We start from the raw sequence: 27440 nt of genomic DNA, 5'->3' as shown, positions 1-27440 counted from the left end.
CCTGATGGGCTTTGGCAGGGTGTGTGTGTGGGGTGTCTCCCTTGTTCTGGGGGCACAGAGTCTGCTCCTATCTGCTGTGTAGCACTGATGTGACCCCCACGGGAGCTGCAGCTGCCCCAGCCAGCACCATAAGGTTGGCCTGGGGTCAAGGGTGTTGAGGTGGAAGGGAGAGGTGTCTCCGAGAGGTGCAGGCAGGATGGGCGGGTGCAGGGGCTGTGCAGCAGGGCACGGGGGCTGCAGGCGGGGTGTGCACACTGTGTACAAACACCGCCGGAGCGCCCTCCCCCCTTAAGGTGGACTCGAGCGGGGTGCTCCCTGCTCGGCCCCGGGCTGGGGTCAGAGCGGTGTCCCCGCGGAACTGGCATGAACCCCGTGCCCTGAGCCCCGTGTCTGTGCCCCTGCAGGTGAAGCAAATGCAGGGAGACCCTGCCCAGCCCCACGGGCCACCTTAAGCGGGGCCGGGGCTGGCGAGGCCGCGCCGAGCACATGGGGGCCCGTTAAAGCAGACCCGGCACGGTCCCGCGGGGCGTTCTCCGCCTCCATGGGGACACTTCGCTCCGCAATGCTGCCCGGGGCAGGGCGCAGCCCCTCCGCTACAAGCCGCGCAGGCCTCGGCGCCCTTCCCGAGGAGCCCGTCCGCCGTGTCCGGCCCCAGACGGGCGCGACTCGAAGCCTGGCCCCAGCTGCTGCGTGGGGATGGGGACCGGGCGGCACCCGCATGCCGCGAAGGAGCGGAGCGGCCGCGCGGAGCCTCTCGGCCGGCGTCGCTCCACGGCCGCGCGGTGCTGGTGGCGTCCCGGGTATCCCGACTGCGCGGGCTCTGTCCCTGTCCCTCCGTGTCCCCGCCGCGTTCCGGTGTCCCCGCGGCCGCACGCCCCTCCCGCAGGGCGCCCCCCAGCGGCCGCACCCTCCCCGCGCCCCGCCGCGGCCAGGCCCCTTTAAGGCGCGGGGCGGGCCTAGGAGCTGAGCTCTCGCGGGGCTTGGGAGCCGCGCTCTCGCGAGGCTGGGGCAGCGCCGTGATTGGCTGCAGGGGGTTGAATGTAAGATGGCGCCCAGGGAGCTGTGAGGGGAAAAGACTCGGGGCCGAGGCGGCGGCGGCGACAGGGCCGGGGTGAGGCGGGGCCGGGTCACGCCGCGGCGCAGCCGGGCCGGCGGGCCGGGGTAGTGCGCGGCGGCGGCGGGGCTGGGTGGGGCCCCCCTTCGGGCGCGGGAGGAGGAGGCGGCGGTTCCGGGGGCGGCGCGGGCCCGGCGGGGAGGGGGAGGGGGCGGCCCCGCCTGCCGCGCGCGCGCGCTTTCCTGGCCCGCGCGGGCGCGCCCCCCGCTCTTCCCCCCCCGTGAACCGGGCGCGTCCCCGTCGCCCCCCCCGCCCGGGCAGCGAGGCACCGGAAGGCGCGGCCTGTGCGCGGCCCTCGGCGGCCCCGTCCTCGCGGAGCCCCCGACATGGCTCCTGCCGGGGGGGCGGGGGAGGCGGTGTCACGGCGCCGCCTGCGGGCCCGGCCCGGCCGCCCCGCCGACAGACAAAGGCGGCGGGAGCGGCTGGGGCAGTGCCGGGTCCCCGCGGGCGGGGGAAGCCCCACGGGCTCCGCGTCCCCGCTCGGGCAGGACCGAGGCTGAGCTGCAGCCGACGTCTCAGGGCCTAAACACGGAGCTTCGCCTCGTCTCGGCTGGGTGGCCGAGCGGTCCGTAGCGTTCCCGGCTGTCTCTCGAGGCATCACCGGGAACACCTGCGGGGGCAGGGGGTGGGGGGGGTGCCTCTGGATGCGGTCACTGCTGCTGCTGCCTTGTTCTAAGTTCTGTGTGCCAGTAACTCCGGTGTTACCCACCGTGCCGCGCCTGTCGCCGCACGGCGCTCTGTGACAGATGTGCTCGCACAGTCGTTCTCAGTACCACCAGGCTGAGGGATGATACGATGGTTAGAAATTGGGCATCTTGCAATTCCTCAGTAGGAGCTGCTAGCTGCGTGGATGATCATATCTTTGTTTCCTGATTTATTTTTTTTCTTAATGGAATACATATTAAACATAAAATGACTCAATAAAGAAAGAGGAACTGGGGATGGAAAGGGCTTCTTTGTTCTGTCTTCTCCAGAACGTTACAAGTCTAAGAGCTCAGGACAAGAGCAGCAGAAATACATGCAACATGGTGACTGGTGAGTCCAGATTGTCCACATGCTGCAAGTTGTGTGTGTGTTTTCAGTAACCTCAGTCTAAGTTTTATCAACTAACCGTATGTGCTCATAATCTTCAAAGAATTTCTTGAACTTACTTCTTGAAAAAATGCAGTTATTCTGCACAGAGAGGAATTATCTTCCTTTATTGGAGAAACTTATTGCCTGGATGCTCTTTTTTTAATTTTAAAATGCAATATTAAAAACATGCTGCTGAGATCCAGTGAGGGTGGACGTTTGCAGTTTCCAGTGTGTGTCTGTGGGATAAATGGAATGCGCAAATTTGTGTGTTTTAATAACTAAAAGTAGTGACTACAGCAGCAAGCTGTATGTGTTGCCCTACAGAAGCCTGTTGAATACACCCTAGAGCCTTACAGAGGTTTTCTGCCATAAATGCAGGTTGGTTTAGTTTTAATAAGTAAAATTTCTGGGGGTGCAGCATTACATTTCTGAATCTTTCTCTGGACCTGGTACCTCACTGCTGCACAGGGTCTTGGGAAGTGCAGCTTTGGGTGTTTCAGTGCTTCTAGTTAAATAATCTCAAGCAGCCTTAAAACTGATATGAATGAGAGACACTTTTACCTCCGGGGTCTGTAACTGCAGCTGTAGAGAAAACCCAAGGAAGATCTTGCTGATCTTCTGGGGCAGGAACAGATCCTCATGGCATGGTGGGGCTCTGGTCCATGCCTGGCACTTGGAATACTGCAGGGGTTCAGCTTAGTGGCTCTTAGTATAGTCACTTCAAGAAATTGTAAATGAATTTTTTTCCATGGTAGAAGAAAGGAAAGAGATTTCTTCTGACAGAAGAAATTGTGATTGAGGAAGATTTGCTAGTAGGGGAAGACTGGCTTAGTAGGCTCTTGATTTTGATGCTAACAAGAACTAATTGAAATGGACCAGCTGAGTAGGGTGAAGGATTTGTATTTAAGAAAGCAGTGCTTGCTTTAAGATTTGTATTTAAGAAATCAGTGCTTGCTCGGTGGTCAGAAGAGGCTGGTGATTGGTGGTGGATCTCTGCTGCTTATGCTTCTGGGTGTCTTGTGGCTTTTGGTCTCTTACACAGGAGAATGATGTAGCTTGTGAAAGAAGAGTTGGAGTTTCAAAAGTAGAAGTGAGGGCTAACAGCTCCCATTGGGAACAGTGGCCCTGCTTACCTCCTGACTTTCTCCTTTGCCAAGATTAACAGGAGGTGGATAGCTATCCCCTGAGTTGTTACAAGTACTAAAAACCAATGCAGGAGCAGGAAGGGAGCACCTGGGAGAGGTGAGCCCATCCAATTTAGCAGCAGCTGGCTGTCAAAGAACATCTGTGGCATTCATGTCTGGGATCCCAGCATGGCATCCTTGAGGCTTATTCTTCAAAAGAGTCTTCCCTCTCAAAGCTGTATCTGCTAGTGCCCCTCAGGGTGGACATGGAGAATGATGATGCTGTTCTGAAAGCCTCACTGTAGTATTGAAGTCAAATACTTGAAAGCTCCAAGCAGAAGACTGGGACAAGTTAATTGCTCAAAATCTATTTTCCTCAGAGTATATAATGGAGCATCATGCAGTTAGATGCAAAACACATTTCAGTGTGCCTGCTGTCTTGAGTCCTGAGTCCCTATGGATGCACTGACATTGTTGCTCTCCCTTGGTTTCACCCTGGCCATATGGTTACCTGGGAAGGGGTTAGCTATGTGTGCTATAGAGGTATAGAGTACTCTTGGGTAGCTCCTGGAGAAGTGAGTAATCTTACTGGCTCTGTCACCCAGAGTTGGCTTGAAAATGTCAGATTGGTGTCTCAGAAAGAATGTTTGTTCTGTACAGATGTGGGCTCTACAGGAGCTTCTGTATGCTGATATTTGCAGAGCTGTTGGATTTGCTATGTGAACACCATTATTTGGTGTTTTTTCCTAAAGAATGTTGTATATTTTAAGAATATCTTCTACAGAAATCTCATACAGCAACAAATATGTCTTAAAGACTTCAGAAACCATAGATAGAGCGCAAGTTACCTCATGCGTGTTCCCGTTACCTTTGATAATATTTTTTTTCTCTTGTGAGCCTGGTCCAATGCACTAGCCATGAACCTCCATGTAAACAAAAACTGTATGTTTGTACTGCTGTCACATAACAGTGAAGAGGGGTTAGTGTTTGCTTCAGCTCTGCCAGGTTTTGGTGATAACTCGCACTGGACTTCCAGTGTACTTGAGTGCCAGTGAAAGCCTAGAGTTAACTCCTGTTTTCACACAGGCTTTTGCAGCCTTAAGTTCAACGATAGCCCTGTCTCAATTCTACTTTGTTAAATCATGGTGAAAGGATACCTAAAGCTCTGTTTTTGTACCTGTTCTCTTTAGACCTACAGTCATAATGTACATAGTGATGTCTGTCTGTGTTTCCTTCTTTATGCAGCTTGATCTAGTAGTGCTGAATCACCTCTTCTAGTCCTGATCTTGTGGTGTTTCACATCTTTTCACAACTGTCTCACTATCTGGTGATGTTATAGCTCAAATGCATTTATGCTCTATATCAAGGCAAATTAGTGCCTTAGAAATAACCAGTATACTCACTGCAAAAACAATTTGTGGGTTTAAACAAGAGAAGTCAATAAGAGAAGAATGCTGTCAGAGTATACCCTAGAGCTGTCTGGTGTTCTCAGGTGGAGTTATCTTTGGTGGTGGTGGTTTTTTCTTTGCTTTCACTTCCGCCCTGATCATCTTAACTTCTTTTTCTGTCTTTCTGTTGTCTTCACACATGGCATGTTTCATGTTAACCTCTTCCTATATTAAAAGGACATCAAGAACTGATGCTGCAGTTGCCTTTGTCATTTCCAGAGCTCTGTTTCTCCATGTGTGTAGTTTCCAGTTTGAGGAAATATCTCGATTCCAGTGCTCTCCTTTTGCTTGCTATGCTCAAATCGATGAGGCTGTCCTAGTCCTAATAGCAATGAGCTGAGTGCTACATCTGTTGCTCTTCTGTTGTGCTTCCCATTAGCTGCCTAGAATAGAACTGCACGGCCTGATAGAACACACTGCTCAGTTTCCCACCTCTGCGGCTGCAAAGCAGGGCCGCAGCTATTGATTTCTGAGCCTCTCTCGCTAACAGTGCATGCTGCAAACAAATGGAATGTACGACTGGATTTGTCTGGTACAGGACTTGCCTGGTCTGGGTGAAGTACAGAGCTAGGGGAGTTTACATGGCACTGATCTCTGGGAGGAGGAGGAGTCACACCAGGGTATCATTCAGACTCCCCTGAGCTGCCAAGGGTTAATCTGAGAAATGTGTAGTAGCACAAAATGCCTCATAAAACTAAAGCATCTGTCCTGGGCATCTGGCTGTGCATGTTTGCCAGTTTTCATACAGTACTTGGTATGAGAGATTAGTTCCTGGAGTTAAGAATATCCTTTCATCAAGGAAGTGCTGTAGTTAAGACTTTTACTTTCTCTTTCCTTAAGGAACCCTGAGGACCTTGCAATATGAATAATTCTCTGGAGAACACCATTTCCTTTGAAGAATACATCCGTGTGAAGGCGCGAACGATCCCCCAGCACAGGATGAAGGAGTTTCTAGACTCCCTTGCTTCCAAGGGGCCAGAAGCTCTCCAGGAGTTTCAACAGACAGCCACCACCACAATGGTGTATCAGCAAGGTGGCAACTGCATTTACACGGACAGCACAGAGGTGGCTGGGTCTTTGCTTGAACTTGCTTGTCCTGTGACAACCAGTATCCAGCAACAAACTCAGCCAGAGCAGCAGATACAGGTTCAGCAACCCCAGCAAGTGCAGGTAAGCATCTGAAATCATCTCTGAATGTATATGTGATTTGCCAACTGATGGAGCAGTGTTCAGAGGTGCTGTCTTAACCTTAAGCCTCAGACAAGTACTTAAGAGGCAGGGCCAATTAACTTCAAATAGAACAGCAATATTTCCCTTTCATTTAAGGAATTTGGTAGTAAATTTGCTCTCTTGCCTGTGCCTCCCTGGAGCCCTGCTGTAGGAGGAGCCGCATACATAGCAATGGAGTGGTGTCACCTATTGGAGAAACGGTCACAGTTCTGGCATGTACACAACTCCAGAAGCCTTGTGCTCTGAAGCTGCTATAAATACCAGCCCCCTCTGACTGTCTGATTGTTCAGGGTGGCTGTGGGATGGAGGTTGCCTGAAGGAATTTTTTTTTCTTAATAAAATCAATAATCTTTAAATAGTTTTACTTGAACATTCTAAAAGTTGTTCTTGAAACTGACTTTTAAGCAAGGAGGAAATGCAAGAGAGTCAACTTTAGGATATGAGTCAGGGGAAGATACTGGAAAGGAATTCTAAAGGATGCATATGGATCAAGGTAGATTATATGTTTGCACAGTGGAAGGAGTTGTCTTTTTTGTTTTTGTTTTTTTTTTTTAAGTAGATATTACATTAGATATTTTATTCAGTGTTAAGTAAGCAAATCCACTATCAGAGAAAAAAACCAACAATTTTATAACTTAGGAAATTGCTTTTGTCTTCAGATACATTTTGTAATTTGAAGAGTTCATAGGTGGCAGGGCATTTACTAAAGTTTTTCTATGATATGTCTCTAAACAGCTGAACTCTGGCTATAGCTGTAATTCTGATACACTGCACTTGAGATATGAATCTTTCTGGTTTCTGTAGCAGAATGTAAAGCTGCAAGCTCTTTTCTTTTTTTGATTTTTTTACAACAAGTGTGGGTATGGAGTCACAAATGACTGGGGATCAGGTAGTGTGTACTTGCTGCAGTGCAGTAGACTTGTGTCAACAGCTCACTTGTGTGTTTTTATCCTACAGCAAAGACAAAACTCCTTCACTGGTAACTTGTCTCCAATTACTCTCTATTGAATAAATGAATGCTTAACTGGGACTTCTGTAACCTGTTGCCCTACAGTGACTTGTGTTGAAAGGCTTTTGAAGAACAAAAACCTGAGCTCTTTCAGGCATGACTTGGATCTCTGCATGAGGCTATTAAAATGGATCAAGAGTGTGTTTGGTTTTACCAGCTAGTATATTTTCTGGAAGAAGTTTTTTTTTTTTTTGCAGCAGAAGAGCTAGGAGGGTTGGCTTTTGAGTGCCTCAGCCTTGAAGATGGGGAAAGCCCCCAGACCAATTGTAAAAGTCAAAAGGAATCTTTTTTATCCCCTCTCACTCTTGCTGCCTCGTTTCAGAACTACCCACTGTTCAGGCTTGACCCTTGCAAGTCTTCTAGTAACAGAGATAGGGAGGGAGGTCATATATCTTGTGCTCCAGAGAAAAATAACCTGACCTTCTTGTAAATAAGCATAGAGTTGCTGCCAGAGACTGGTTTCTGATTTTGGAACTGAGTGACCTGCACCCTGAATATGAAAAGCTTCTCAAAATTAAAGATTTCAGCAGCTTTCCTGAAGAATGCTCTCTACCCTCTTCTCCTTGTTTTTGATGTGCCTCCGCTTTTAGATACCTGCTTTCCCATCTGTACAAATCATCATTACTATTTGTATTGCTTACCCTGCTGCTCACTTTAGGTGACACATTTGGTACTAGATGTGGCTGCAGCTTTTGTGTATCAGCAGTGCAGCTGAACTCAGGTGTATTTGAGCAGCTAGCTCAGAATTATCTTAGTTTTTCTGCAAGAATAGGGTGGAGAAGAATGTCTTTACCTCTTTGCAAGAGTGTTTTTTGCATTTTTCAGGATTTCTTATTGAGACATAATTTATGTTAAACTCATTATTTAGTGTTCACTCATCTCTGCACTGTCACTGTGGCAGCAGTGGCAGAGCTCATCTTCTGGACAAAGCTGGATTTTGTTGTGACTCTGGGGAGTGACAGTGTTCCACCATAGCAGTGCACCTGCTCCAGCTGGCTCCCTGTGCTGAAGTACTGCTTGTGTTTTATTATGATGAATTTTGGTCATCTGCCGAAGCCTCTTAGCTTTTGATTAAACTTGTCATCCTGGTGCTTGGATTGGTAATCTGTTTAGTTCTTGCTAATCCAATTGTAAGTCAGTGGAAGACCCTTTGAGGGACTATGCTTATGTCTGGCACTGTGACAGTGCTGCTGGGGGTGACTAACACTTTGACCAGTCAGATGGCTTCACAGTTGAAAGTGCTGCTTGTGATCTTACAATCATGGAGATAGTGCTCAGGTTTCATGGTGGATTTTACTTGTTGTGAACAACTAAAGACAGTGTGTCACTGCTTGCTGCTTTTATTTATTCTAGAAAAATAAATTTGCTCTTTGGAGAAGTTGTGCCTTAAGGTGTTCTTGCCTAAAAGGCTCAAAAAAGTCTTAGCAAATGTTTATTTTAGAGGATGAGTGGATGCAACTGTTGGGTTATGTACACTGGTCATTGCTACAGTTTAAGTGTCCTGGAGCTCCTTCCACACCCACTATCACAGGGGTGCTATAAATGACCTTGAGAAGGAATTTAGTATGTCAAGTTGTCATACCTTGTTGTGGATCAGGGAGTGGCAGGGAAGGTCCGTGTTTTGCTCCAGTCAAGGAAGTGTTTTATCAGCTCTGCTTTTGGTGAGATTGTTGTTTGTCGGTCCTGTGCATAGAGGCCATAGAATTGATGATGCCAGTGAGGTGTTTAGTGCTGCTTGCTTCCCAAATATGGTGCTTTTGCAGAGGTCAGTGTACCTCTTGTGCCTCTTACCCAAGAAGCTTTAACTGAAAGAATATCAGAGGACAGAAAGTATCTTTGCTTATGGTGTGTGTGAAGAAAGTCCTCTGTTTCAGCTTTTTTGAACACTCTGATGTCTAGGTGGCAAGATTTTCTTGGGCAGGGCTTGGGGGAGGGCTGCTACATGTGAGCAAGATCACAGAACTGTATGGGGAATGGTTGAATGCCGTGTAAAATATCTTTAATTTAATACTTGTGTCTTTCTAATTGCTCAATTCCTTATGTGTTTACTGTTCACTCTATTCTGTGACTTCAGGCCTTTATAGGAGGCTGGACATTATTAATGACACAAGGCAAGGAAAGATGCCCTTAAATAGCTTAGAAAAAAGTCTCATCTCTGTCTCTGCACAGAATGCATCTTTGCTTCTGATGGCTGTACCTTCCTCTTGCCTCTGTACTGGTTCTGAAGTTTAGCTTGAAGGTAGAGTTCCTATTTGCTTACATTTGAAAAACATGCCAGAATGATTTTAGTGTAGCAGCAGGTATTAATTAGCATTTCCTAGGGCTGAGAGGGACAATTCAAAGAGTGGTTATAGTCAAGAGTGGTGTTTTAGAGGTAGCATCTACTTGTATATGGAAGTACTCTTCTGTTGGAGAGGTAAGCTGTTTTTCCTTGGTTCATGTGTTTTAACTGTCTTAGACCTAAATCCCTCCCCAGTGTACAGCTTGACAGCATAATCTTGATATTGTAACTGTTTAAACACACCCAAGGCCTAATTTAGCTGATGGAATTCTCTCTCTGATGTTGATGAATGAGCAGAGGAAAAGCCTGGAGTGAGAGTCAGTCTGGCAGTTGTTCTGAAAAGCTGACTCGCACCCTTCCCATAGACCTTGTTTACTTAGATAGAGAGGACTTCCTGTAAAGTAGTTAAATAACAAGTTCTGATACTTCCTGCTACTTCACTGATCAGTCTTTTCACTTACTCTTCACTTACACTTTTCATATCTGTTCTGTACTTGCTTGTACACTTTCTGGTGTAGCTTTTGAGGGAACTCTTTGTTACAGTGTTAGTTTTTAGTGCTGGACTTGCTTTAGCTTAGGGCTATTCTTTAGGGAACTATATTTTAAGTCTTCTGTCCTTAAATTTGGCTTAAAAACCCTGAGGTTACTCTTCTCATGCCGTCACTAACTTTTTTCCCAAGTATTTGACTTTGTGTGGGAAGTTTGAGATGCATCCACATTACTTCTGGGGGCATTTGGAGCATACTTCCTGCTGCAAGTTGGCCACCTGCCGAAGCCTTCTTACCTCTTGTAGGTTTGGAGCCTGTCATTTGGGGTTCCCTCCAGATGAAACTAAGCTGTAAGATGCAGTCTTGTGTTTTGGTGATGTCAAACTTGGCTGGTGGGCAAAACTAGAGCTAAATTTGAAACAGTCTTCTGGAAGGCATAGTGTGGACATGTTGGTACATCTCCAGTCCTGCTCTGAAGATCTGCTCTTGGTGTGTACTACTGCTTGCTGGTTTAAAAACTGCTCAGGAAACCAAGATCTTCTTTGTGAAAAGGTGCATTGAAGAGCCTGTCTGGTGCTCTATGAAAAGCTACATATAAAAAATCCACTCAGGAAAGAGTTGCTCTGTGTGCTCGTTTAGAGGTAGGTTTTAGGAAATATTAGAATCCAGTCAGTCTGCAGATGAAAGAATTAACAAGCAAAGAAAATCTCAGTTGTTTCAGAACTGCTGTTCTGAAACAACTGAGTGTGATTCCTTTTTGGGCAGAGAATCCACACAGGGCAGACATGTTATGGCTCCTACTTGAAAGTTTGTCTATCAACCATTAGGAAAAAAAGTTTTGGCAACCAGGCTTCAGATGTTCTCATGGTCCTAGGGTTACATATTTACTCTTTGCATTTGCTCAGTTCAGGACAGAATATGTTTTTGGGCTTGATGTGACAGAAGATTTCCTTTAAGTGAATTTAGTTCTGCTCTCCTGTTACGATACAGGGTTGATTTCTGACACTTTTGGTTATTTCTAGGCAGTACTTGGTCCAGCTTCCAGCTACTTCATGGTGAAAAGGCATTTCTCTGTGTCATGGTAGCCTGCTGGGAGGTGATTCTTTCATGCTGTTGGATCCAGACTTTTGGCAATAAATAGTATTTCAGTACTGGTAACTTGGCATGTTCCTTTCTTGCACCAGTAACCCAGGAATTGCCAGCATAACATGTTTTTACTTTAATTTTCAGCATAAAATGAAGATTTAAAGTCCCCTGTTGGTCTTGGCCTGTAAATTTAAAACATTCCCCTTTGTACAGAGTCTTTTATAAAGTCTGCTGCTGCTGAGTGTAATTCTTTGTCCTTTTTTTCCTCAGATGGCAAGTTAGACAATAAGGTAAATATTAGAAGCCTCTGGTCTCAGACCAGGGTAAGGCCTGTAATCATAGCAGATAGAGCAAATGTGTCTTGTGTGAGACCAAAAATAGCAGTGCAATAAAACATGTAATTTGTTCAATCTTTGGCTTTTGCCTTGCAGGTAATCTTCTGAACAAGGATTTAAATTAATAGTAAAGACCATATTAGTGATTTTTAAAGTGAAATATTTTGGAGAATTCTTGCTTTAGGGGTGTGATTACAACTGGCTTTCTTAAACTGAGCCCTTACCTGGTATCCGTGTTTGGGCCTGTTTGCCCGAGGCAGTACTCATGCTCCAGGGCAGAACAATATCAAATAGACCTGAGGAAACATCCCATAGGTGAGTTCATCTTTTTCAATTGACTGCCTGATCAAATCACTCACTGATGAAGCTTTTTAAACTGTAATGCTGACATAAGGTCACATGCTTCTTGTTACCTTGCAGGAAATTATTATAGACTCACCACGTCATCTGGATTACAGTATACTGCACAGAGTTCCCAGAAGGAACTATACCCTGTTCTTCCTGGAAATAAATTAATTCTTAACAGGACGTGACTTATAAATGGCCTGCCAGTGGGGCATTTTGCTACCCCAGTTTTTTTCCTTAGCAACTCTTAATTGGCTGTAAATGGGTCCTTAACATTTTTCAAGAATTCTTAGCAGTGATGCTGGGAAGTGAGATTTTGTGCACAGCAGGCCTGCATGGTAGTTCCTTTTGGTATTGTCAGACTAGTGTGCTGTCTCTGTGCAAATGCTGCATTAGTCTGCCTGGATCCAGGAAGTGAGGTAGAAAAAGGTGAGAGAACTGTGAGTAGGAAGACATTTAGTCTTGCAACTAAATAAGTCCGTGTTGGCTTCAGAAAGAGGTGTTGAGTAATTAATTGCCTCCCTTAAGATGAAGTGTTAATGAAACCTAGAGAAACAGATGGTCATGAGTACCTGGGATATGCTTCTAGGACAAGGCAAATGTAACAAGTTGTCTCTGTAAATGTGAGGAAAAATGAAGTGTCTGGACAAGGGATGTGAAGCTGTTGGGCAGACCTTGGACAAATGAGCATTAAAATGAGAGGGTGTGATTTTTTTTTTTTTTCCTCGAAAATAATGGAACTGGTTGGGAATCAAGTCAACAGATTTGTCTGTGTTATTCAGCATTGTCTAAGTGCGTGAGCTAGAAAATAAAACTGAGTAGTTTGGACAATAAATGGTATTAAATTGAATAAGTAAATAATGAAAAAAAAGGTTGGTTTTAATTATTATTGCCAAAGAAATTCTTCTAGAGTTTATAAAACATGCTGCAGCATAGGCCATTAATGCATGACAAAGATTGAGGTTGAACTTGCCACATTCTGTGTTGGTACCCGCTTGAGTAGTGTTACTATTAATGATGGGTTTCAGAGTAATATTCCTGTGCTTTATGAGGAAAGAGCCAAGTGCTGGTTTCAACTTACCCATATTTCTTATTGCCTGTCACCAGCAAGTGATCCTGTGGCCATCTTGGGATGGGGGTGGGCAGCAGTAGAACAATCTTTAGAGCATGGTAAGAATGAGGCAAGCTCCTGTGAGTGTAATGTGAATGACCTTTAAGTCTTGGTATTGCAAGACCTGTGCTAAAGTAACATTTTAGCAATGCAAACTGTTTTGAAGACTCTTGGATTCCAAGGATGGAATCTGTTGGCTTGAGCCCATAGAGCTTTGAGGGTGGAGATGTAGCTCACATGCTGTTCTCTCTGTGCTGGGAGTCATGTGCAGTGCTGAGCAAACACATCTACTGTATCACTGTTATCAACCAGGCACTTCTAGAATAACTCTGCTTCATTTTCCTGAAATCTTTACTAATGGATTAATACATGGAATCAAAAGGGAGCATAAAAGACCTGGAGCATAGCCCTTGAGTCACAGACCATCTCTGCTGAATCACTGATGTTTGCTGATCTCTAACTGGTGGCTTGGTGTCGTTGCAGGTTCAGGTCCAGGTCCAGCAGTCACCGCAGCAGGTCTCCGCCCAGCAGCTTTCTCCACAGCTCTCTGTCCATCAGGCTTCAGAGCAGCCAATACAGGTCCAGGTGCAGATCCAGGGCCAGGCACAGCAGCAGGCATCCCAGACAATACAGAGTCAGTCTCTTCAGAGCCCCAGCCCATCGCAGCTGCAGGCAGCTCAGATCCAAGTGCAGCATGTGCAGACTGCCCAACAGATCCAGGCTGCAGAGCTACAGGAGGAACACATACAACACCAGCAGATCCAGGCCCAGCTTGTGGCAGGACAGGCCATTACTGGTGGCCAGCAGATCCAGATCCAGACAGTTGGGGCACTGTCACCCCCACCTTCTCAACAAGGCTCCCCACGAGAGGGAGAGAGGCGGATCAGCTCTGCGAGTGTCCTGCAGCCAGTGAAGAAACGTAAAGTGGATATGCCTATTACTGTATCGTATGCTATTTCAGGGCAGCCAGTTGCCACAGTGCTGGCCATTCCTCAGGGCCAGCAGCAAAGTTATGTCTCTTTAAGGCCAGACTTGTTAACAGTGGACAGTGCCCACCTGTACAGTGCCACTGGGACCATTACTAGCCCCACTGGAGAGACGTGGACCATCCCTGTTTACTCTGCTCAACCACGTGGCGACCTTCAGCAGCAAAACATAACCCACATTGCCATCCCTCAGGAGGCCTACAATGCCGTCCACGTCAGTGGCTCCCCCACAACTCTGGCTACAGTGAAGCTGGAAGATGACAAGGATAAGATGGTGGGAAGTACTTCAGTAGTGAAGAACTCTCATGAGGAAGTGGTGCAGACTCTTGCTAATTCGATCTTTCCAGCACAGTTTATGAATGGCAACATCCACATTCCAGTGGCAGTGCAGGCTGTGGCAGGGACATACCAGAATACAGCACAGACAGTGCACATATGGGACCCACAGCAGCAACAGCAGCAACCCACACCACAAGAGCAGGGGCAGCAGCAGCAGCTACAAGTCACTTGCTCAGTAAGTTAAAACTGCCTCTTGGTCTCAGTTGGTGATTAACAACTTACAAATGTTTTGGAGAGGGAGCATGCCAACAGACAGCTGGTGTCTGGGAAGCAGAGATGCATCTGTCCCAGAAGCCTGAATGTGACACAGGGCACTTGACTCCTGATGGGTTTAAGACTTTCATGTGATAATGTTAGTACATAGTTATAAGATTCAAAACATTCCAAAAGAAAAGTACAGTCTTGATTGCCTACAGTCTAGTGTTAAAAATTAATAGATGCATACTGATTGCCAGACTCTTCATAGCAGGTATTCTGAGATCTGCAGTATTTTCCTGAGCTGTTCCAGGGGTTGCAGTGGACAGGTAGGGGTAATTGCAGCCAAATAAAGTGTGCTAATATGTACTAGTCATGATCAGTTACTTTGTGTTATGTTGGACATGGGAGTCCACAGCAGATCTGGTGCCCGGGTAAAGTATTGAAATCTGACTAGTTGTGAGCAAACTTCCGGGATCAAATGTACTTTAGAGTACATAAGGTATTTAAAATAAAATACCCTAAATATATATACAATTCCAGGAGGAATGTACTCTCTCTCTATGGGGGGCAATAAAGCTACTAGAGGTGAACATCGTGCTTTTTGGGGTTGACCCTCTCAAAACTGTGAAACTGAGAAAGAATTTGCCTGCCTGCCCTGTGCTGTCCTCTGGCATTGTGCTTCTAGGGGATCACAGCAAGTTGCAGCAATTTTGCTCTATTTGTGAAAAATACAGGTTTGTAAGGAGCATGTGCCAGTTCAGCAGATTTACATCAGCCTATGTCCAGCCTTCACACTGAACAAAGGTGTCTGTGAGGTTTGGGCACAAGACTGTCCCTTGGATTGGGCTGATAGAGGGAGTTGGCTCTGGAAAGCTTTCAGCTCTCTGGAGAGTAATGTGGCAGCACTCTGGAGGAGAGCAGAGGCTCAGTCCTGGCTCCTACAAAGACAAGGTGTCAGTTCACCCTTGGACTTGTGAAGGCAGAGAGAGGCTTTGCTTCACAACTTAGTCGCCATCTGCCTTGATTAAAGCTGGGCCTTTTCCGTCAGTCTCTCTGCTCCCTGCGGCAGCTGCAGGGGCTGAGAAGCAAAAAGCTAATAAGAACTGATGCAGAGAATAAAAAGCCAGCCAGAGGGAGTTGGAAGGCTTCAGTCTGAGACTCTTGCAGACTTTGCCTCTTAAGCTGTTGGTTTTTTATACTAAGTAAGGTACAGGTATTTAAAGTCTCTGTGCTGTTTTCCTATGCCACGGTTTCTAGTACTGTCAGAGCAACTTCCACTAATATTGACACTTAGCAGTATCAAAGGAAAAGCTGCTTTTTGGAGTAGGTCTTAGGAAGGAAATAGCAAAACTGTTTTGATATAAGAATTGTTATTTCTGTAACATTCAGGGTACCAGTGAGAGTTTGACTAAGGTCTGTAAAGCTGTTAATTGAGGTAGCTATGAGACTGTGGCATAGAATGGAAAACCTGTAGCGATTAATGCAGCTGAAGGGCTTGCTGCAGGTTTTAGATTGGTGCTATTGGTTGTCTGACAAATAAGTTTCAGTTTGAGATTGAAATTCTTGATGACCTAAGGTCCCACTGCAAAGTAAATTTCCAAATGGTCTGGAGATGCCTTAGGTCTGTAATAAGTCATGCAGTCACTCTTCACACAATAGTAGCTAGTCCCCATCAGTAGTATTTGGTATTTTGAGAACATTGCATTGAAATTGAATTGATGTTTTGATGCTGTGTTCTAGTCTTACTGCTTTATACCTTTTACAAATGAATTAATCTTATTTATCACTTATGCTAAGAACAGAATGTATTTATTCTGTGTGTCTGTTATGTACTGCTTAAAGAAGAGAGTCTGGATAGGGAGGGTTGCCAGTGGTGTATGGCATGTGATTGTACCCAGGACCTTCCTTAGGGCAGTCTAGGTGTGGAGCAACAGTGGTGAAAAAGCTGTTGCCACCTTCCTGTTCAGGGGCTGGTGGTCTCAGTGGGCTGCTCTTGTAGTGAGATGGATTTCAGTGGCGATTCAGAGTGACAAGTGAGCTGAAAAGATAGATCTGTCCATTCAAACTGAAAGAGTTTTTGGAGTGTAGAATATTCTTTCATGAGCAGCAATTCAGGTCGAACAGCAAAAGTTGCATTCCTTGGATTAATTTCTTGTTGGGAGTGTTGCAGAAGGTTGGTATCCTGGGGCTACAGGTATTGTGGGATTCTTGGTTTTTGTCCAGCTGTTGCATGTTGAAGTGTGCGTATAAACTGAAGGGTTTTCTTTCATAGGCTCAAACTGTTCAGGTTGCTGAAGTTGAACCACAGCCGCAGCCACAGACTTCACCTGAACTTCTACTTCCAAATTCTCTGAAGCCAGAAGAAGGTCTTGAAGTGTGGAAAAGCTGGGCACAGACCAAGAATGCAGAGCTGGAAAAAGAAGCCCAAAATAGACTAGCACCTATTGGAAGTAAGTGCTGTTGACAATATGGCGTTTGTTTCCTTTCAAGTAGGATTAGGAGTGACTAAAATGTTATGTGTGTACTGCTCTGGAAAACCCTTTTGTTTAATCAGTGATTGTTCCTAAATTTAAATTTTAATTTACTCTGCAGTACTAATTATTGTGTATTCCCAGTGCCACAGGACATGTATTAGCTCTGTGCTGAGCCCCCTTGAGCACCTGGGCTGACAGCAATAGAAAAGGGCACTGCATGGCTGTGGTGATGGACAAACTGTCCGTCCAAGCTGGTAGAACATTCATGGAGTTGCTCTTTTCCTGTTGCTGCAGGGCAGCATTTCACTGGGGACATGGTGAAAGAAGGCAATAGCCATACATTTGGCAGAAGATCTTCTTATCAAACTCCTGCCTGTTTTATCTTTTATTATTTCTGACAGCCTAAGATACGGATTTATTTCAGCTTGCGTTACTATACTGGGAGAACAAGGTAGTGCTGGGCCTGCCAGATAGAATGGCAATGTGGGAAATCTTTCCTGAAATGTTAAGAAATAATATGGCTTTATCACTTAAATAATATAGCTTTGTTTTGTTTTTTCAGGGCGTCAGCTGCTGAGGTTCCAGGAAGATCTCATCTCTTCAGCTGTGGCTGAGCTGAATTATGGTCTGTGCTTAATGACACGAGAAGCTCGGAATGGTGATGGTGAACCCTATGATCCAGATGTGCTCTACTATATCTTCCTGTGTATTCAGAAGGTAGGATGGGACAGCTGTATGTGCTGCAGAACTGTCCCTGTTGTCAGCATGTGTAGGGCGACTCCTGGTTATAAAAATAGAGACTATGACTTCTATTAAGCTTACCAACAATTTTATAAGAAAAAAATCTTTTTGCTTAAAAAACCTTGAAAACATGAGATGACTTGTCTGTCCTTAGTGCAAGCAATGCTTTAGTCTATGAGTTAAGTTTGTGAATAACTGAGTTCAGTATCACAGTGAAAATAATAAATCAGTTTAGCTTTTTTTGATGGGGAGGAGAAGGGTTGGATGATGTTTAAAGAAGTTGTCAATGTCAAGACATAAATTTAGTTAAAGCTTTAACAGGCAAGAACTTAGCTTTATGTGCTATGGGAAGTACGAGCTTTCTGGAAGAACTACAGGAACAGAGCTATACTTGGACAGGGAAATCGAGCATCCTTGTTGTTAACCTGAAAAAGTAGCATCCACTAGTCTTGTGAAATAACTAGGAGTGAACACACCTGAAATAAAAGGTGAAATCCAATCAGCTTTACTTTGTAAGATAGTTTTTCCTTTTTCTGTCCTGGCATTGCCATGGTAGTAATGGAGATTGCCTACTCTGTATTCACCTTGGTGCAAGAGTATTCACTCTTTAAGTAAACTGTATTAGCCTTCAGTGCTGTGTTGTAAAATGCTCACCTGAGGATGTGGGCCCTTAGGATGAGGTCTGCTCTGAGGAACACTCTTGCTCCCACTGTACTGGGTTGTGTTGTGATCTCTTACAGTATCTCTTTGAAAATGGCCGAGTTGATGACATCTTCTCAGATCTCTACTACATTCGGTTCACTGAATGGCTGCATGAAGTTCTTAAGGACATACAGCCCCGTGTTTCACCTCTTGGTAAGGGCCATTGTTTAAGAACTTTAAAACTTTCCAGAGCTTGAAATGTTTAAACTGAATTTATAGTATGAGCATAGTCTGAATAGAAATCTTTTTTAAGTATGTAACATCCCTAGGTTAGCTAATGCTGATCAGGGAGAAAAATGTGATGTTTGCAGTGAATGCTGGGGTTACTGCAGTTGTGAGGCTCTAACCCTGACTGTTATTGAGCATTATTTGTCACTTGTCACCAATCAGAAGGCACATTGTGGGGACTTTGTAGTGTCATAAGATTGACTTACTTGGCAGGCAGCTGATCCTTGATTTGAGTCAGGTTTCCTCATATGAAGTGGTAATACATCCTGCCTCTAATATGTATTGTTTCTTTGGGAGATAATACAGCACTGTCCTAGTGCCATGTAGCCAGATGGATACTGTCTGCAGAACCAATTGAGAGTGAAAGGAAAAAAGGAAAAAACAATGAGTGAGTAAAACCTCCAGTGCTGCAGTCAGTTGCAGCTCAACCTTACCTTTAGGAGATCATGGCAACAGGGATGGGGGAGGCAATTCTAGAGAACTGAGATATAGGCAATACAGAGAACTGTATGAGAACTAGATAAAAATTGCATTTTCAGAGCATGGAAACCTGGTTTCTCATTGCTTCATTTCCTTTGATATGTTTGGACACGAGTGCAGAAATTAATTCTTATGTTCAGTAAAGTAGCTGATGTTACAGGCTAGGTGGCTAAGTGGTACCATGAGTTTTGGAATCTTTTTGTTTTCAGTCTGGCTGTTCGATCAGTGCTTTGACATTCCACAAGCCCTGGAGTTCATACTGCTGTCTTTCTGTTTATCTGTGTATTTGGAGTGTAGTATTTTTCTTCTACACAAAGGGAAAAAAATATCTGAGAATCAAAAGGATTACTCATTTGTCCAAATACATCACTTGGCACTCTGTGCTCACTGAAGCTGTGCACAGGGCCAAGAACTGATTTGTTACACTGGCCTGCCTGCTTTCACATATTATTGGATTAAGAGCATCTGCATTGGAGTCAAGCCAACAATTAAAAGCTTTTAAGTGCATATTCTTTTCTCTATGGGCTGGGATGTATAAGCATGTTGCACAAGCATACTCTCCACAGCTAGAGGTTGATGGATATTTACAAGTGTTTCCTAACTGTACCTGCTATTTAAGAAGTTATTTGCAGAGCACTGAATCTTGACATTAGTGAGAATTTCCTCTTTCTCCTTCTGTTAAGATTTATATGCTCTCCAGTACTTACAGACTGTAAAATGCTGCCTGTGCTCATGTTGTGTCTGTCCCCTGGCATGATGCTGACTTGTGATTATTGCAGGTTACATCCTCTCCAGTCATGTAACAGAAGAGATGCTGTGGGAGTGTAAGCAGCTTGGAGCTCACTCCCCTTCCACCTTGCTCACTACACTGATGTTTTTTAATACAAAGTAAGTACTGAGGTCTTACGGAATTCTGGGGAATAAAAGAACTTCAGAGACCTTAACAGGATTGGTTTGAAACTGCTGCACTGCGTAGGGCAAAATCACAAGTTTCAAATGGTTGCACACAGAGCCCACTTGTAGCTTCATCAGACAAAGATGCAGTATAAAAAGGAAGTGAGCTAGCAGAGGGCAGACTGAACCTGGGGCTTTTGTATGCTTTGCTGCTGGAAGAGTCCTTAGCCCAGTGGTTGGTTTGAGCTTCAGCCTGCTCATGATGACTAAAGATAACTACCTTGCTGCTGTGACTATGTCCCTTGCTTGCCTCTGAATGTCCTGTGTTCTGTTCTTGCTGCTCAGATACTTCCTGTTGAAAACAGTAGACCAGCACATGAAGCTGGCCTTCTCCAAGGTGCTGAGGCAGACCAAGAAGAACCCTTCTAATCCCAAGGATAAAAGCACGAGTATCCGCTATATGAAGGCTCCAGGCATGCACCAGACAGGACAGAAAGGTAGTGTCTAGGAGGTTTCTTTGGTAATATTTTACTTACTTGTGCTTGAAGAAGTGGATGAACCTGGAGATGTTTGCAGGTGGGGAATCCAAGGCTCTGCCAGTTACCTGGAGCCTGGCAGTATGTGTTTTCCATACATTCTCTCCAAGAGAGGATAGTACCTTCTAATCATAACCCTGGGGACATACCTTACCTGAGGCATGTGGGACTCATCAAGAACTAAGGATATTTTTTTTGTTACTTTTGTTGGTTTTCTTTTTTTTTTTTTTTTTATGGGCAAAGAGACTATTGGGTGTAAGTGCTTATGAAGAGATGGAGAAAATTCTTTGGGAGGGCTTCTCTTACCTTGATTCATGTGAACTCATAAGAATTCCTATGTAAGTACAATCTATCCTCTTAAAAGCACAGGATGCAACTGAGGCTTTGCAGTCTCAGTAGTGATATTTCCCTCATTTTGTGCACTGGTTGAGGAGAAATGGAAAGAAGGATATGGATAGGTTGTGATCTTCTATAGCTTTAAGATTTAGCAAGCTCTGCATAATGCTTTAGGCATTTATAGCCAGGTGCCTCTGCCCTGGAACAGCCATATGTCTCTTGCTAGCTCTTGTACAGTGACAAGGTGCTGCAGGGTTGAGGCTCTAAGGTACTGCTCGGTGTGCTGTGCTTACACAGAGTGTCTGACAGACTTCTGGGGGGCTGGTTTGTAGTTACAGATGACATGTATGCAGAGCAGACCGAGAATCCAGAGAACCCCCTGAGGTGTCCCATAAAGCTGTATGACTTCTACCTCTTCAAATGGTGAGAGCTCTCGTCGTGTGTATGGTGCTTGTTTTCTGTGACTGGGGAGCTGCACCCTGTGCCTGGCTGAGTTTTCAGTGCTGTGTGATAGCACTGGCACAATTTCTATATTGTCATAAATTTACTTAAATAGAGAGGGGTGCTGATGCGAGAGAGTGGGATTAACTCTTATGGCATGGAAATAGAATTTTTGGGGTATTTAAGAGACAAATCCTGATTTGTGAACTGGCTGCTCTTAATCTTGGACGTTTGCTGTGTTGACATGAACTTGTTCTTCTGCTTGTGAGTTGCAAATCATCTGGAAGCATCCACTACTGAAGGTAGGATTAGGGTCCTATTCAAACTAGCTTCTGAACAAAAAGAAGGAACTTGCTGTGGAGATTGGAGGGTGCCTTAAAGGACTAATCTCTAAATTATGATGATTCTGAAATTTAATATAATGGTTCATCTGCACAGATGGATCTGCAGGTAGTCTGAATGTGAAAATGCCGCATCCTTTCTTCACTCTGCAGGACCCCTAAAGTCATGTGTGTGTTATGCTTACCAGTGTGAAATAAAAACTACTTTGTTGTAGTCCTCACCATGGCTTTTTAACCTTGCCACGTCCTAAAACTTTGGAATGAATGTTGCCCCTAGATGTATCTCTGTACCTTCGTGTGTCATCAGCCAGATGTTCACTGTCAGGATTTGTGAAGCCTGGGGTGAGGACAGTGGTGGTATCTCTGTTCCAGGACCTTTTGTTAGTCTGGTTATTTCTGATCTTCCTCACACAGCCCCCAGAGTGTGAAAGGCCGGAATGACACATTTTACTTGACCCCGGAGCCAGTGGTGGCCCCCAACAGCCCGATCTGGTATTCCATCCAGCCGATCAGCAGAGAGCAGATGGAGCAGATGCTCACCCGGATCCTGGTCATACGAGAGATTCAGGAAGCTCTTGCCGTGGCTAATGCCAGCACCATGCACTAAGGCATCCTTCGTGGCTCAGATGGGGTGGGGCAGGGTGATGGGGGAGGGACAAGCAAAGAGAAATTGTACAGACTTTTACACTAAAGGAGATGCCTAAGTTTTTGGTTTTTTATTGGTGTAGTTATGAAGCCCTTTTAGGCTTCTTCTCTTTAAAAGAATCTAAAGGAAAACCTACCCATTGTGTATCCTACCCAACACACCAAACTGTTGGAACCATTGGAGGCTGCATATCCCCTGCAAGCTGGGAGCTGTGGAAAGCTGCTGGTTGACTCTGGGTTTTTTTTATGATGTAGAAAACATGAACTACAGGATTGGCCTGGTTGGCTGGGGCCTCTGTCTCCTTGGAGCACGTGCAGCCTAGAGGGCACAGAATGATGGATGGACCTGCTCAGCCAGTGGAGGAGAGGCAGGCATCTTCTTTTCTTGTGCTTGGACGTTAATTTGCTGTTATCTTGGAAGAAAGAGGAGAGAGTGAACTGCAATTATGATTTATACAAAAAAACAAACCAACAATTTCTATTCAGACCTTTAAGTGACATTTTTAGATGTTAAAAGTACAAACTTTACCACACTCTTCTTTTTTGGCCTAACATTGAGGCCTTAAAGCTTGAGGCTTCTGTGCCTGATGGAATTCTTGTAACATACACTTGTGTATCATATAAAGATACCACCCTGTTTCTCTTATGTATTCTTACTCTAGTTGTTTATTAAGAATGACGAGCACGTCTTTTCAACATGCCATTGAACAATGTGTCTTTATTTGGGGAAGAGTGAGCTGTGAGGGTGGGGGGGGTCATTATACAAAGATCAGTATGCAAACTGGTTGTTTTCATCCCTGTTCATGCTTTCCAGCTCAACTCTGCTGGATTTCTTTCACCCCTACAACTTACGAAGGTAGAAGGGCATACACTTCTGTTGAAGGACCTGAATGTCTGCTTGCTGATGGAAGCTCAGTTCCAGGCTAGGAACGTGGGATCTGTGAGACCAGATCAGACTGTCCTAATATTCTGTGGCTTTACCCCTAGGCAAATCCCCCTCTTTCCACCTTTTCAAATGCATCACAACAACGGCATGATGGAGGGGTAGTGGAGGGAGAAGGCCTTCCAGGAGCAGCATATGGCTTACTCCTGCTGTTTAACAGCCTTTTCACAGTTTTTAACACAGCTGTGTAGCTTTTGGCATCATTCATGATCATAATCCCCAGCCCTGTAGCCTTGCCTTGCTGCATCTTAAATGGTTGCTGTATTTTATATCATTAACAAATAGTCTGCTCTTTTGAAGCCAGCAGGTAGCCAACTGTGCTTGAAATGGGAGATCACTTGCCAGGCTTGTTACTTGTGCCACCAGCTTCTTGGATGCAGAGAAATGACTCTGCTTCTTGAAATTGTCTTCCCTGCTTCTCCACCTCACGTCCCTTCCCTGTTCCAAAATACACAGATAAATATTTAGATATATATTACAGTAAAATAACTTAAACTTGTGTACAGGCAAGCAACTTTCCTGAAGCCTCTGTTGTCCAGCACCTATCTGTACTGAGAAGGAAGGTCTGCCCTCTCTGTTGGTTGTGCAAGAGTGTAAATTGATGAGAGTAGCCAATGTTTCCTGTCTTTGTGCTTGTGAGCAGTGTTGAGGTGTGCAGCTTAGAGAGACTTCCCAAGCCCCTGATGCTTCACATTGATGTTGGTGTTCCTGAGGAGGCAGGTGTGCTTGAGTTAGTGTCAGTATGAGCAGTTTGTTCCCTCTACAGGACTCTGTGCTCAAGTAGGTGTGTGCAGAGAGGTGAAGTAGCAATGCACTTTTGTTTTGTTTTAGACTCTTAGCTCAGTGTCTGCCCTCAGAACTAGGCCAGAGGAAAACAGCCTGGGATCACTGCCTAGATCCCAGTGGGTCAGCTGGGAAGATGGTGCTTAGGGTGGGTGTAGTGCTGGCAGCAAGTACTGAGATCTCAGTTTGTCTGCTGGGAGCCAGCAGTTGCCCCATTGTAGGGTGGCTCTTGGGATCACCAGTTCTTCAGCTGTCAGAAACCTCTAATCCTTTCACCATATCGTAGTGACTGGCATGTCCATCTTTGGCCCTGTTTTAAGTCTTTGGAGACATGGTTGGGGCAGGCTCCATTATTCCAAGCAGTTTGCATGTGCCTGCTGCACAGGGTATGCTCAATAGGCATGCACAGAGTGGCTTTCCCTTTCTTTTGAGCAGTTTGTCCCATCATCAGAGCAGAGTTGGAAATCCTGCTGCCTTGGCTGTCTCTATCAAAATACAGCAGATATTAAACAATCTGCCCAATACACACTGTACCAGTTGCTTTACTGGGCAGCCTTGAGAGTCACCTCTTAACACTACACATTGACAGGAACTTCAGCTGAGCTTTCTGGGGAAACAAAATTCCATGTTACCTTAAAATTCTAGATTGTGCACTTTCCTTACTACTCTTAACTGCAAGATGATCTCAAGTGTTTGTAGGGGGAAGAGTTCTCCTTGGAGGATACTGGTTAAGAACAGGGAAACTAGGCACATGGTGAGCTATGGAGATCTCCTGATGATTGATGGACTGGAGCGTTTCCATTTCTTTCTCATTGTCCACATGTACATAGGAGAGGATCTGCTGATGCAGACGTGGACTGCTGCACTGTTCTGTACTGTCTCATCAGAATGTCCACTGTGTTCACTTCATTCCCTATTTTTAGAGACAATCGATATACTGTGACTTAAGGATTATTTTCCTGGATCTGGCTTCTAGTCTGTCTCTCTGGAGCTAGTTTAAAAGGTACAGTATTTCTAGAATATAAATACTATGTTCTTTGATAGTGAAGAACATGATCTGCTCCCTTGTAGGGGCTCGTAGGAAGATGTGCACAGAGTAGCACAGAAGAGTGCTGTGGCTTAGGGTTGCTATCCACATTCTGGGAAATGTTCCCAGTCAAACATGTAAAATAGCTTTTTAACACTTTCCTATAACCAGCTTGACTGCTGCTTAAAGGGCATTCCCCCTTGGCTCTGAGAGTGCCAAACTGCTTGTACTGCTCTTGTATGTGTGTATATATTGACAGGAACTCTCCGTGCCCTATGCCTTGTACGAGACAGGCTCAAAATGCATCCATCTCTAAATAAATAGAGCTGAGAAGTCAAGCTAGAGACCCTGTGTTGTTGATTTTGAACTGTGCCCATCTTGTCACTTTGGTATGAAAGGAACCATAGAAAGCAGAGACTGACTGTTGTAAAGCACCTCACATTCTGACATGAGACTTATGTATTGTCCAAGCTCTTGACATTTAACAGTGTTGCTTTCTTTAGGAAACTTGTAGCCTCTTACACGTGTCCACAGCACCATTAGATTTTCATTTGCTTTCAAGAGGTCAAGCATTTCCTCTTTAGGTGGTAATGGCTGAAGCAGCGGAGAGCAGACTAGGGAGTCGTTCTTCACTCCTGTCTAAAGCAGTATATAAAGGGAATGGTCTAAGAACTTCATTGGGCTCTCACCTGTTGGCTGCCTCTCCCCTAGAGGTCTAGACTTCAGACGGGTCACAAGATCTGAAGTAGTTCCTGAACTGTTCTGCCTTGGACAATACAAAAAGACTTAATCTGATTTCTAAATAAGAATCCTCTCCTGCACTGTTGCTGCTAGGGCAGAAATTAAGCCAGTCTTGTTCTCAGCTGCATCAGGGCTACTGTCTGCCTTGGCATACATAGAAGGGATGAGGCTTCAAATATTCCTATGCTGTGATAAGAGCAGATCCAGAAATGGTAGAAAAGAGCCCGTTGAGTGTAGAGGGGGTGGAGGATTGCTGGTACTGTAGTTGCTCATCCTCTTGCTGGACTGAGTGCTGCTGGACACTGAATGGCTGTGCAGCTGTCCAGCCATACCACATTCTTACCCAAGTTTAATACTGACTGACTTGGAATTAGTGCTTGGACTCCTAAATCACTATTAAAGTGGGATATCAACTGTCTTCCACCCTATATGGGGCTTTTCTCCCCATCTTATTGCTGGAGCTGCTCCTCTAAAACATTACAGGGAATGCACCTTATCCTGATGATTCAGCCTCTTCTGTTTCGTTGGTGCCAATGCTTAGGAAAGAGCCCTTCTTGCTTATACCTCTTCCTACCTTAAGGAACATCTCAATTCTTCCAGAAGTCTTGCTGCCATGCTTCCCCCAAATCTCTGAAGCGATTGCTGTGTCCCTACTTGTCGGTTTCCTTTGCTGCGTGGCTGAAGCTCTGCTCTGACACTGCAGTCACGTTCCCTGTAACCTTGTGCATGGCAGACACGTTTGCCTGCTTCTCCTTTGGCGTTGGAGCTCATCAGAACGGGAAGGCAGATTAAACCCACTTACAGCAGCAATAAACCATGTCTAGAGCTCGAGGGAACTGCAGGAGAGAATGAGGTGGAGGGGATGTCTCAAAAAGGCAGGGTCCAGTTGCAGCCCAAAACCTCGCTTGATAATGAGTGTGCAGCCTATATGCAAAATACATCTTGTCTGTCCCTCCTGTGTTGACCCAGGTCTAAACAGCACATGTGATTGGCATCCTGCAAAGTGACCTTCAGAACTCTCCAGTAGCTTTGCCCCGTGAGTAACTCACACTACAAATCATTTTAAAGAGATGCACTCAACTATTTTTTTAATTTAATTTTACTCTTATATTCTCTGCTCTTTGTAATCTGCTTGGAAATAAAATGTTTTTCCCTGCAGCCTTTGTTGTAGTCTGTTTGAGAACCATTAAACTTTGCCTGATGTTTCTGTTGGAACAGAAGCCAACACGCCTGTTTACTGCTGTGCCTGTGCCCGTAGCACAACAGCTCAGATCCGTGTGTCCCTCCCAGGTAGGCTCAGCAAACCTTTGTTAGCCTGTTCTTTTTTAAAATAAGGGTAGAGAGATCTGTCATGCTGATCTTGGTCTGGCACAATGCCTCCTGTTGTGCTGATCCTGTGACAGGTGATGCTGACTCGAGAGTGCGTGTCCTTGGCAGGCGGCGCTTTCCGATCTCTGTTCACATTTCCTGTGTCCTACAGGGCAACATGAGGAACACATTTCTTGAAGCTGCTTTCTAATCTTTGAACAGCAGGGAGTTGTAGGCACAGGAGCACTGCACTGTACTTTAGTCCCTGAAATAGTTAGTGTTAGACAGGGGGTTGCCTTGGGCAGGGTGTTATGGGGAGCAGATCAGAAGGGGTGTGGTTGTCTCATGTACCTCATGCTCTGAGGCTGAATCTGGAATGTCACAAGTAAACCAGGAGGAGGAAGTTGTTCAGTAACCCTGCAGTACAGGAACTTTTCCTGATACTCAAGTGGAACTGCAGGGATGGGAACATCTCATCCTGGAAAAAGCCAACTGCTCTGTCCTGTAAGGCTCCTCTGAGGCAGATCTGTGTTTGTGCCTGTTCTGCTCCTCCTGGCACAGTCCCCCTGCTCTTCTCCAAAATCCTCCCTCTAGCCCCAGTCTGTGGCACAAATTTAAAGGTGTTAGACCCCCATCCCCAGTGTGCAGCTGT

The 27440-nt window shown here is 45.4% G+C and overlaps 1 protein-coding gene across 3 annotated transcripts; it reads left to right on the top strand.

Moving 5' to 3' along the window:
• The first annotated feature begins 1033 nt into the window (after positions 1–1033).
• QRICH1 (glutamine rich 1) lies at positions 1034–26638 on the top strand. 3 transcript variants are annotated; one of them, XM_066557883.1, is made up of 11 exons: positions 1051–1111; positions 2089–2149; positions 5601–5930; positions 13129–14145; positions 16441–16618; positions 17205–17359; positions 18124–18238; positions 19573–19681; positions 20033–20184; positions 20892–20982; positions 21756–26638. In XM_066557883.1, the coding sequence occupies exons 3-11, from the start codon at positions 5622–5624 to the stop codon at positions 21946–21948; spliced, it is 2319 nt and encodes a 772-aa protein (XP_066413980.1). In that variant the 5' UTR covers positions 1051–1111; positions 2089–2149; positions 5601–5621; the 3' UTR covers positions 21949–26638. The 3 variants fall into 3 exon arrangements, with proteins under 3 accessions (XP_066413983.1, XP_066413980.1, XP_066413982.1); XM_066557886.1 differs by lacking the exon at positions 2089–2149 and having other exon boundaries at positions 1034–1111; XM_066557885.1 differs by lacking the exon at positions 1051–1111 and having other exon boundaries at positions 1781–2149.
• Positions 26639–27440: the final 802 nt, after the last annotated feature.

This window comes from Molothrus aeneus, chromosome 12 (assembly GCF_037042795.1).
Source record: "Molothrus aeneus isolate 106 chromosome 12, BPBGC_Maene_1.0, whole genome shotgun sequence".
NCBI lineage: Eukaryota > Metazoa > Chordata > Aves > Passeriformes > Icteridae > Molothrus > Molothrus aeneus.
The sequence above is the reverse complement of the archived record's forward strand: the minus strand, read 5'-3'. Positions and strand labels throughout refer to the sequence as shown.